Source organism: Equus przewalskii, chromosome 1 (assembly GCF_037783145.1).
Source record: "Equus przewalskii isolate Varuska chromosome 1, EquPr2, whole genome shotgun sequence".
Classification (NCBI taxonomy): Eukaryota; Metazoa; Chordata; class Mammalia; order Perissodactyla; family Equidae; genus Equus; species Equus przewalskii.
The window spans coordinates 57,559,347-57,571,421 of NC_091831.1; the positions used below are offsets into that span (position 1 = coordinate 57,559,347).

A 12,075-nucleotide genomic window follows, 5' to 3' on the forward strand; every position below is an offset into this window, starting at 1 on the left:
TGACTGGCTTCACCCTCTAGTACACTCAAAACCTTGGCCAAAGTAATTTAAAAGCCCTGAAATTTATACAAATGTAGATAATCTTTGCCCACTAGAAGGTTGTTGTTTTGAGGTTTGAATCAAAGAGATAATATTTATGAAAACACTTGTAAAGTTGTAAACCAGTAGGTAAGCAAACTTTAAGTATTTTTGCTATGTAAAGTGTTGCATGTTTAATTTTTTATCTTTAAAATTAAAAAAAAAAAAATCCCTATTTTGTATTTAACAGGACTCTGTGCTGAAGAAGTCCACTTGTGTGGAGAATCTGCTGCTATTGACCTGGTTACTGAGCTTATGTACACAACTGGGGAGGAAGTGGAGGTACCAGATTATGTGCTTTGTTCTCAAGGGTGCATAGCAAATAGCCCAGTACCCAGGCAGTGGCTTCATAGGCCCCAGGTAGTGGCAAAATCAGAACTTAAATGAAAAGAAAGCTTTGTTTCCTCGTAGTTGGCTAGATCATACACACTTGGTTGAACCTTACGATTTGAAGTTCTGACAGAGTGGCCATCACACCCTAAGTCTTCCAAAAGTGCAGGAAGGAGGTGCTTCATCTTCTCATGATAAAAGCTTTTGGAGTTTGAGCAGATCTCCTTAGAATTAAATAAATCAGTAAGGTTGGAAGTTTGAGGCTCAGCAAAAGGTTGTGGTTTTCAAAGTCTTAGATATCAGATATTGGGGCCTTTGATATCCATCTAATTGCTAGAGATAGTTTGTATCTCGTTCTTAAATTGCTAGAGTAGGAGGAAGTAACTAGTTTCCTTTTCATCCTGCTTTCATTTTCTTTGCCAGAGTTCTATAATAAGAGATTTTTTTTTTAAAGATTGGCACCTGAGCTAACAACTGTTGCCAATCTTTTTTTTTTTTAATTGCTTTTTCTCCCCAAATCCCCCTAGTACATAGTTGTGTATTTTAGTTGTGGGTCCTTCTAGTTGTGGCGTGTGGGATGCCACCTCAACATGGCCTGATGAGCGGTGCCATGTCCACGCTCAGGATCTGAACTGGTGAAACTCTGGGCCCCCGAAGCGGAGCACACGAACTTAACCACTCGGCCACGGGGCCGGCCCCAAGAAATATTTTTAAATTGGTCTGTTACCTTAGTTTTGTGCTCAGCTTTCAGCGAGCGATAATGGAATGTAGTGGAAGAAATTCTGGGTTCTAGTCTGGGCTTTGCTGTTATTAACTTTGTGTTCTTAAGCAAATCACAGAAGTCTAGAACTGGAACAATCCTCATCAGACCTGATCTTTTTAACGTTTTATTCATTTACAAATACCAGTGAAAACTGATGGTAACATTTATAATTTCAAAATAAATATTTTTCTCTTGAAAAACATGGGATCTTCTCAGGTTTTTAGCTACTCTTGATTGCTTTGCAAGTTTTTCACTCTATTAATTACAAGAAGTTGAGTTAGGTGTGGTATTTTACAAATCATGTCTTTATTGTAGGTTCGAACCTATAAGAGGCTTACCCCCATTACTGTGCTGGACCATGCGCTAGAATCTTTAGACAACCTTCGACCTGGGGACTGCATTGTCTGTTTTAGCAAGAATGATATTTATTCTGTGAGTCGGCAGATTGAAATTCGGGGATTGGAATCAGCTGTTATATATGGCAGCCTCCCACCTGGTAATTATTGGCTTTCATCATGATAGGATATGAAATCTCCTATTTTTGCCATTTATGTTGAGATATGTGTAGAAAACACCATAAAAGATATTGAATTAGGTTGCTTGATATATTAGTAATTTGTTATAGGTCATGTAGAAGAAATATTTCACTAATTCATCTTGGTGGGCATAGAAATATTTTAATTATTGATAGCTCTTGTTATTTGCTGTTATTGTTAGACTATATTTTAAATGTTGAGCTGATGATTTTCTTATAGAGATGTCATTAAAATTTGAACTTGGTAATATTCTTCAGGTTGTAGTCCTGAAATCTGTTAATAAGTGTCCTCAGAAATGCTAAGACTAATGTGGTGGGGAATTGTGTTGCTCTATATGGGATTATTTAAAGGAGTGGAAATAAAGGATAAGTGGTTTTTTGAGGATATGAAGAAATAAGTTTAAAACAATAAGAGTTTCTTGCATAAAAATGAGGGTTTCCGAGATATACGTAGTGTAGTGTAGTAAGAGATTGAGAACGCTGATTTAACATAAACTGTTCTTATTTTAGGGACCAAACTTGCTCAAGCAAAAAAGTTTAATGATCCTGATGATCCATGCAAAATCCTGGTTGCTACAGATGCAATTGGCATGGGACTTAATTTGTAAGTCATTTGTTTTTAATAATTATGGATATTCAGTGGCTTAGATGGCAATTAAAAAATTTCTAACTGGTATTAGAATGACTAAACACTTTGATTTAGGAGAATGGGTATTTTAGTATAGATCTGAGATTTATTTTGCTTACAGCTGTTGAGGGAATAAAAAGAAAATATCTCGTAGCACTAGGATTTTTGAGTGCTGCTCCTTACCACTGCTAACCTGTTAGGTTACCTCACTTTATTTTCGGTTTCTCAGTCAACAAGTGTGGAGGGTCTGTTATGCATGTGGGGCTAACCATTATCTCTAGGGGTAATAGTATTAAGCCTAAATATTCCTCTCTGGGGAATGAAGGCATCTATATGAATCAAAGAACTATTCAAAGCCATTAATGGCAGCCAACTTTGAGAAGCAATCTGAGGGGGCCAGTCCCTTGGCCAAGTGGTTAAGTTCGTGGGCTCCACTTTGGTGGCCCCAGGTTTCACCGGTTTGAATCCTGGGCATGGACATGGCACCGGCTCATCAGGCCATGCAAGGTGGCGTCCCACATGCCACAATTAGAAGGACCCACACCTAAAATATGCAACTGTATGCTGGAGAGATTTGGGGAGAAAAAGCAGGGGAAAAAAAAAACAATCTGAGAACAAACTATGTAGCTTATTTGTAAAAAAGTTATTTTCTATAGTCTTATTGAGGTATAATTTCCATACTATTTACCCTTGACTGTTGTAAATGTTAATTTGATGATTTCTAGTAAATTTACACAGTTGTTAAACAATACTCTTTAAAGGGAAGAAAAAGAATTACCAACAAACCTCTTTTCCTTATTTTGTAAATAGTGGGCAAGATTGCAAGTAGACCTAAACTAGAATCGGAGTGAGCATTTCTGCAGTGACCCAGATGATGGAGGGTTTTTCACATCGCAGTCTGTGAGATCACTTTTATTTCTATTTCAGGAGCATAAGAAGAATTATTTTTTACTCCCTTATAAAGCCCAGTATCAATGAAAAGGGAGAGAAAGAAATAGAACCAATCACCACCTCTCAAGCTTTGCAGATTGCTGGCAGAGCTGGTAGATTCAGTTCGAAATTTAAAGAAGGAGAGGTTACAACAATGAATCGAGAAGACCTCAATTTATTAAGGGAAATTTTGAATAGGCCTGTGGATCCTATAAGGGTAAGGTGTAACATGTTAATTACTTCCTCCCTGTGGTGGAGGACCGTCAATCCTTCCTTTACCTACCTTCCAGACTCTTGCCTCAGACAGCTGAAAACAGACACAAGGGAAGAAAATTTTGCACCATGAAAATCATGTTGAGAAAGCCCTACTTTATTGCTTTGGAGAGTCACAGACTCTGCTTGGTCAGAGAATGGTATGCAAGTGACAGATCCAGATTAAACAAGTTTAGTAAACCTGATTTTCCTTTAGTTCTTCGTATAATCTAGCAGTGGGTGGAGACGGGCACAGTTGCTTCAGGTGGGCACACAGCTATGTCAGCTGACTGAAAAAGTGCCAGAAGCTTGAATGTAGAAGAAACCCTTGAGTGTGGGACAAAAACAGCACTAAGCAATACAACTTCGAGCCAGTAAGGACAAGGTTAAATTTTGGTTAGTGTAGTTAATGAGGCAGAAGTATACTGTTTTAAACAAACTAACTGTTACAATTTAAAGTTGCCTGGAAAATTCACTTAACATGGCTCATCTAATTTTTCAGTGACCCTAGGTAAAAAGGACTATAAATGAGATAATGTAAGGAAAAGTTCCTGGAGGAAAGCTGTGGTTGAAATCATTTCTGTTGCTTTTGTTAAAAGTGCAGTTAATAGGGGCCGCCCAGTGCTACAGCAGTTAAGGTCACACACTCCACTTTGGTGGCCCAGGTTCACCAGTTCGGATCCCAGGCATAGACCTACAACACGCTGCTTGTCAAGCCATGCTGTGGCAGGTGTCCCACATATAAAGTAGAGGAAGATGGGCACAGATGTTAGCTCAGGGCCAGTCTTCCTCAGCAAAAAGAGGAGGGTTGGCGGCAGATGTTAGCTCAGGGCTAATCTTCCTCCAAAAAAAGAAAGTGCAGTTGATAATGACTCACCCCATTTCCCTCCTCTGAACCTCATTTCTTGTGCTCTTTCTCCTTCCCATGACTCCTATGTCTGTCCTCTCCTCTTTCTTTTTTCCATTCTCTCTTTTTTCTTGCTTATACTTACCTGTAGGCATTTCTTAACACTGCAGTATACTGTTAAAGAGATAACTGACCTCCAGTTTAGACTCATGTACGTATGTTAGTTTTATTGCCCTGTTAGGTTTTTCCTTGTTCGTTTTTGTTCAGTAGAGAGAATTGAGACCCTGAAAAGCATTTTTGGTACTCTGTCAGATCATCATATATTTTAGAAATATAACTAAAATAAACAGTTTATATATAACTAATATATGTAGTGTTATTAAATCATCTCATCAGTCTTCCTCATTGCTAATAAATAGTACAATAATGATGCTTTCTCTATTTTACTCAAATTCTTGTCATTTAATTCATTTGATGACAGCTTAGCCTGAATATAGACTTTATCTTGAAATAACAAGAAAACTTATCCTTTTTTTAAAAAAAAATAAGCTTAAGGTTGTTTTTTCTTTTACTAAAGGCAGCTGGTCTTCATCCAACTGCTGAACAGATTGAAATGTTTGCCTACCATCTCCCTGACACAACGCTTTCTAATCTCATTGTAAGTAGAAACTCACTTCTAAATCTCTTTTCTAAAAATGTTGATATGCCAGACAATTACCAGTTAACTTTGTGAGCATGACTGGATAGTCTGTTTTAGTGAAGTTGCTATTTATGAAGTTTGTCTTGAAAGTGAAAACTTTGTCTCACAATCTGGGACTTTTCTCCTAAGCAGTTCTGTGTATCTCAGGTTGGGAAGGCTGTGGGGGCGTCTTTTAGCTTGAGGCAGTGAATTCAGCAGGCTTTCTGAGTCTGTTATGGATTCAAGAGGTTGTCTTTTGTAGACATGAGTGCTTTATTCATGCCCAATTAGTCCAGTAATTTATCTGTTTTCCCCCCAGGATATTTTTGTAGACTTTTCACAAGTTGATGGGCAGTATTTTGTCTGCAATATGGATGATTTTAAATTTTCTGCAGAATTAATCCAGCACATTCCATTAAGTCTGCGAGTGCGGTATGTTTTCTGCACAGCCCCTATCAACAAGAAGCAGCCTTTTGTCTGCTCGTCATTATTACAGGTGAGCCTTTATCTCTATGATATTTTGAGTTGTTTCAGGTTGATGCATTTTCCCCAAACAATACTTTGTTATTCAAAATAAAACAATCGGAGAGCACCCTTTAATATGAAATACTATGGAAGAACTTAAATATAAAGTGGCTTTTATTTCTGAAGGATAACTTTTTGAGGAAAGGTGAACTCTTGCCTTGTATTTGAGCTTATATGGTAGCCTTTGTGAAGAAGCTGAAACAAAGATAATCACAATCTTTTCGAAGGACGGGGGTCTCTGTTCTTTGCTGTTGGTAACTTTTTGGAAGGGAGGGGGGTTAGGGATTAGCAGTGGAATAGTGCTCCGTTTTCTTAACTCCAAGACACTGCCCCAGAGATTGCTGTTTCACCTGGGCTTCGGTGCCAAGGTTCCAGCCCCTTTCCTTTTAACTCATTTGGGTCAGGATACAAATCTCTGACTTCTGAGAAGCACAGGATTCACCCAAACAAAGGGGCCAGGGAAGGGCAATGGAAGCCGAACTTGCAGGCCCCGCTGTGTTCTCTCCCCTCTCTGGGCCTGTGCTCACCCTATTGCCTCTGCTTGGAGTGCGCTCCTCACCCCACTAATCCCAAAGCTCCCCTCTTTGGATCTTTTCCTATCTTATTATTGTAGTTTTGCTGCCGTCTTCTCTATAGACCTTAGCATTCTACATACCAGCTCTGTTCTTATCAACTCCGTGTCTAAATTTATGTTTTAAATTACATAATTAATACATAAATACTTTCTCTTTGCACAAAATTGAAACATTACAGATAGATTAAATTGGGCTACCACCCCCAATATCAGTCCTCTGATGTAACTACTGTCAGTTTGTGTGTATCTTTGCAGACCTTTTCTGTTGTATTTGCCTGCGTGCGTGTATGTGTAGAAATTCTAGTTTTGTTGTGTGGGTGTTTTCTCATTATAATGAATTGTTCTGCAATTTGCCTTCTTTTTCCCTAAATATGTCTTAGAGGTGTTCTACGGCCAGATATTTACCTAGAAAATATATTTCTTAGAGCTGGCATTTGTGAGAGAGCTAGCTAGCATAAGGTTGAAGTTTTTGTGACAAAGGCTTAAATGCTGTAAACTGACCTGCGTGGAGCTTGAGTGCATGGCCCTGACTCTGTTTACACCATCCTTTAAGCAGCCATTCTGATGAAGCAGAAGCATTTTACTAAGGAGTAAGGAGTCCGAAGCAGTACAGGTCAACAGTTGCTTATGTGTTCTGTTTACAGGTTAGAATGTGAAATCTAGAGGTATTTCCTTTTTTCTTGATCTCCATTATTACTGAACTATAAAAAAGCTCAATTCCATTGATGGCCTCTGATGCCTCCTAGGACAATTGTTTTGAAACTGTGCTCCACGGAGCTCCTTTAGGGCTGGCTGCTGGATGGAGGTATCTGCATAGATGGGCATCTCTCCCTCCCCCTCTCTAGGCAGCTCTGTACTTACCTTTTTTCCATTTTGGGCTTCCGCTAGTGTTGGCCAAAAATATTAAAGACACTGCCTTTATCAGAGAACTTGCGTTTGGCATGTCCTGCTTATTTAGCATGGTCACATTTCCATCCTTCATGACTATCCTACTTGATATTTATTAAACTTAGCAGAATGCACCAGACTGAATTTAATAAAATCATAACATTATTTAACCACAAATGTTCTAAAACTGCCTTGCCTCTCTAAAGTATTGGCCTTGCTTAAGTTAAACGTTTAGAGAGAATTTTCCATAATCAGGAATTGAGCCATTTGAAATCAGCTTATTGTTGAAGCTAAAGATTTTAAACTCTTGCCTGAGAGGTCTTATATGGTTTGTGTTCCTGCCTCCTATAGTGTATTGTGATGTGTAATCATGCCCAGCAGTGTCGAGGGGGCAGCATGGTTTTCAAAGCACATTCTCCAACAGTGTCTTGTGATTCAAGAAGGAGGGATGGTGGTCTTATGGTATTGATGAGAAAGCTGAAGCACAGAGTGGTGACTTGGCCAAAACCAGACTCTGTTTCTTTACTAGTTTGAGTGACTCATGACCAACCTTGCATCAAGCCACCTCAAAGAGTTTCTGTGTAATAAAAGAGGACATTAACAAGATACAGAAGATTAAGCTCATGTTTGAGGTTATGGGACTATCACATGAAGGGATAGAAATGAGAGTCTTGAGGTACAGTCTGCCCTGAACTTAGAAGGTGAAATGTTCATAGGCTCAGGCCCTGGAAAGTTAGTTCTTGTACAACTTCTGATGCACGTATTATTGCCCTGGTTTTGGAAAAAGAAGGAAATCATCCTTTTTTTTTAAAAAAAAAGTACCTATATAAAGTATTAAATGTCCTTAAAAATATAGAAAAGTATAAAGAAGGAAAGAAACCAGCCTGCCTATTGAAATACACCCACAGTTAATATTTTGTTGTGCTTTCTTTTTTTTTCCTAATCACAGACTGAAGTGAATTCTGATTCTTTTACCAAACTCTTCTGTTTCTCTCAGTTTGCCAGGCAGTTTAGCAGGAATGAGCCCCTGACCTTCTCTTGGTTGCGCCGGTATATTAAATGGCCATTACTTCCACCTAAGAATATTAAAGACCTCATGGATCTTGAAGCTGTCCATGATGTCTTGGATCTTTACCTGTGGCTGAGGTACCAACTTTTTCCTTTATGTATTCTAATTTTTCTAAGTAATATGGCAAATCAAAGGTTTTATGAATGATCTGTTGCTCTTTCAAATTAGGCACCTGTTTGCAGGGCGCTCTATATTATGTTTATTCTCCATTGAGACAGTTGAGCCTGGTTTATGCCCATTCCAAAAATGACGTGAGGAGTTTGTATGATTCTGGTTAAGATGAGGCAGGTGGGGAGGGTCTCTAGAGGCGTGCTACACAAGTGGTGGGCCCTGGACCAAAAGCATCGGTAGCACCTGGGGCCTTGTTAGAGCTAGAGTATCAGGCCCACCCCAGACTTAATCAAATTCTGCGTTTTAACAAGATCCTCAGGTGATTTATTTGCATGTTAACATGTGAGAGGTACTGCTCTAGGTTGTGATTCTCAAAGAAGGGGCATGTCCCACTGGGGAGCATCTTGGAATCACTTAAGATACGAGTGAAGACCCACTCATAAAGACATGTTCCTTAGTGTATTGGGGCAGAAATAAAGGTTGAGCAAAGTCACTGGACAGAGTTTGCAAAAACAGAATATTTGGAATTAATCAGTGCCAAGGTGTAGTTATGTCGTCGAGAGTAGTTCAACAACTGCGATAAGAGCTGTTGCTATAATGTAATATGTCTTTTTCCCAGCTACCGATTTATAGATATGTTTCCAGATGCCAGCTTTGTTCGAGACCTCCAGAAAGAGCTAGATGGCATTATCCAAGATGGTGTGCACAACATCACCAAACTGATTAAAATTTCAGAGACACATAAGCTGTTGAATTTGGAGAGCTTGTCAACAGAGAGCCAGTCCCGTTTGTCAGGCGCCTTAAAGAGTCAAGCTAGAAGAACACGCAGTACCAAAACTTCCGGGAGTAAAGCTGCTGAGCCACCCGGCCCCCATGCAGGAGAGAAGTCCCTTGCTTCCAGATTGGTTCAGCAAGGACTCCTCACTGCAGACATGCTGAAACAGCTAGAAAAAGAGTGGTTGACACAACGAACTGAGCATGGCAAAGAAATAACGGAATCTGGGACTTACTCAAAAGGGACAAGAAGAAAGAAGAAGGAACCTGATTCAGATTAGTTCTATTTTATTTATATTTTTGCAAATAAAAATCTATTTTAAAATCCTCTTTTCCTCATGTACATTTACTGCCTGCTATGATATTGTGGCATACTGGTTTATTTGAGTTTTTTTGCCCAGAAAAATTAACTCTTAAAGATGACTAAACTGCTGTTTGTTTCAACATTTGTAAAATAACAGAATGTCTTAGAGATTTTATTTAAAACTTTATATAATGGCTGTTTGTGGTATAGCACTAACACAGCGCTCTATAAGGAACTCTGCACGGGAATAAAATCAATGTAGTGAGTTGTTTTGACCAGTTTCCTGCCCCTTTGCTGAGGATGTCATCGATGGAATTCTTTGACACACCTTGCTGTCTATTGCACTTGTGTATCAAAGGCTGTTCTAGGTGCTGGAAATAGGCAGTAAGCGAGACAGATAATGTTCCTGCCCTCATGGAGATTATATTTTGATATGAGACAGACAGGAATAAGTTAACAAATAAATAATGTCAGCTTAGTGGAGGCAGAGATTGTTGTTTGTTAGTTCACTGCTGGATCTGCAGTGCTTGGAAGATAGTAGAAGCACATTCAGTCTTTGTGAAATGAATGGATGTAATTTCAGAGATAAATGCTAGAAAGAAGTAGAATAAGGGAAGAAAGTGACAAGTGGTAGTGGTGGGCTATTTTAGATGGAGTAGGTGGTCTTCCCATGTCCGAAAGCCAGTCTGATAGGCTTTGGAGCTGGACAGACCTGGGTTCAGCTCCCATCACTTCTGGCTCAGTGACCTTACCCTCTCTGGGGCTTGGTCTCCGCATCTGAAGAAGATGGACAGTGATGCCCACCTCGAGTTGTTCCGGAGGTTAAATGTGATGAGATGCTGTTTAGCACAGGGCCTGGTATACAGGAAGTGTTTTAGGAATGAACCTGAAGCTTTGGGTTCATTCTGGGCTGTGAATTGAGCTCTTAGGTCATTCTAAGAACTGAACTAATTTCTTGAGCAACTGCTAAATTGAGGCTGACTTCAGACTAGGGATTAAGCCTGATTTGGTTGAAATTGGGTAAGGGAACAGTCCAGTTTGCCAAGCTAGTCATCTCTCTCTGGCTTTTTCTTCAGTAGTTCAAAGTTCAGATGATATCAGATGGCAATCTTTATTCTTTTAACCTTTGCCTTCATGGAAATAAAGGCTGAACAGGTGGCACTAACTATATTTCTCCCTTGCTTGTGAGTAAACAGTAATGAAATGCCTGGAAGGGCATGTTTCTTCTAATATTCTACATTTGAGCAACTTCACCTTCAAGACTTTGCTTTTGCCTGTGACTTACACCATAGCAGACGTAGTCCATTCTTGCCCAGATGATCTCAAGAAATACCCATGAACTGAACTGGATAATGGATTTGGTCTCCTTGTATTTAAGTGATGAAGTACATCACTGAGAGGGTTGTTAATTCTCCCGCTTTCTCGAGTTTGAGGACGAGTTAGTATGTCGAAGATAAGACAAACTTAGGCAAGTTAAATGTTAGTGAAGCCTCAGACAAAAGGAGTTGGTGCGGGCGTGCGAAAGGGAAGCGCTGCTTGAACATTGAGCTAAAGAGTGTTTCTAGACATTGGCAGATAGTTCACCCCTTCCCCTTTCTCTTCTGAGAGGGAGAGCTCTGTGGTCAGGCAGAAGAGACTAAAGAAAGATGAAGCCAGTTGAAACAAAAAAGGAAAAATATTTGGAGGGCTCTGAATGATTCTCGGCAGTGTGTTTAAAATCGTCACCATGAAAATGGCCGGATCTTCCTTTTCTGCGACAAGTTTGACGTGTCACATCTTCCTTTGTGGGCTTCTTGGCCAGCTTAGTTCCAGACGTACATTTCACTAAGGTCGTGTTCTCAGCCTTTCTAAAACACAACTTTTTTTTTTTCATGCAGTTTTCTAACAGCTTTTGAAGTACGTACCTGAAAGCCCTCCTTGGATTATTGTGGACTCAGCTGAGTATCAACATGGGGAATGGACTGAGGCGTAGACGCTGACCTCAGTTCCATCAGTACAGATCTGGGTAACTTAATAAATAAAATGTGGTTAGTACATAACTGGATAACGAGAATAACGATAACCAATGACTGGTAATGCTTCTGTACATTGTATTCGTGAATGAGTGTAAATCTACAAAATGGAATTGGACCTTTTGAAAAATGTCTTACTGTGAATCACAAACATACAAAACTATCATCACAAATCACCAGTCTGTTGGAGCTCAGAACTGGGAATCTGTAATTAGGATACAGTCATTCTATGTGTGTCCAACTCAAAACAAACCTATTAGGATAGAATGGAAAGCTGTGGTTTGCTAAGAGAGAAGCAAATGGATAAACGAATCAGGCCATTTCCCTTCTCTATTTCAAAGCTATAAAATATATAAACGAGCAGAGATCACAATGTTTATAAATGTGCTTCTAAGCTATCTCTTATCTAAAAGCCTGTTGCTTAACACAGTGGGACAATTCCACTCAGAGATGATAAACAATAGTTGTCTTTATGGGCAAAAAATGCTAGAGAAAAAAAGGAACGTCGTAGGATTGGGCTTTGAAGGCAATTTAAGAAGCTGCTTTGGGTAAATTTGGCTGGAGGAGGTGATTTTGCAGTTGGTCCTTTAAGGCTACACTCATCTGCCTACAGCTTTGCTACGTGTTTCCTGTCCACTCCATGCCCTTGAAAAGCCCCTGCTGCTTATGGAAGCTTGGGAAAGGCTTGTAACCCCCGAGACTACTTTGAACCACTGTTTGACACACCTGTAAAGTGCAGTGAAATTGATAATCCCCTACTCGAAAACCTTTTTTTT

General features: G+C 39.5%; 1 protein-coding gene across 2 annotated transcripts in view; it reads left to right on the top strand.

Moving 5' to 3' along the window:
* SUPV3L1 (Suv3 like RNA helicase) overlaps positions 1–9,311 on the top strand; it is a 31,084-nt gene extending 21,773 nt beyond the window's left edge. For both annotated transcript variants that reach the window (XM_008517671.2, XM_070564717.1), the window contains 8 exons: positions 269–360; positions 1,487–1,667; positions 2,217–2,310; positions 3,262–3,481; positions 4,941–5,021; positions 5,362–5,538; positions 8,027–8,175; positions 8,829–9,311. In XM_008517671.2, coding sequence (XP_008515893.1) covers positions 269–360; positions 1,487–1,667; positions 2,217–2,310; positions 3,262–3,481; positions 4,941–5,021; positions 5,362–5,538; positions 8,027–8,175; positions 8,829–9,264 — 1,430 coding nt within the window. In that variant the 3' untranslated portion in view covers positions 9,265–9,311. The remainder of the gene's footprint in view (positions 1–268; positions 361–1,486; positions 1,668–2,216; positions 2,311–3,261; positions 3,482–4,940; positions 5,022–5,361; positions 5,539–8,026; positions 8,176–8,828) is intronic.
* Positions 9,312–12,075: the final 2,764 nt, after the last annotated feature.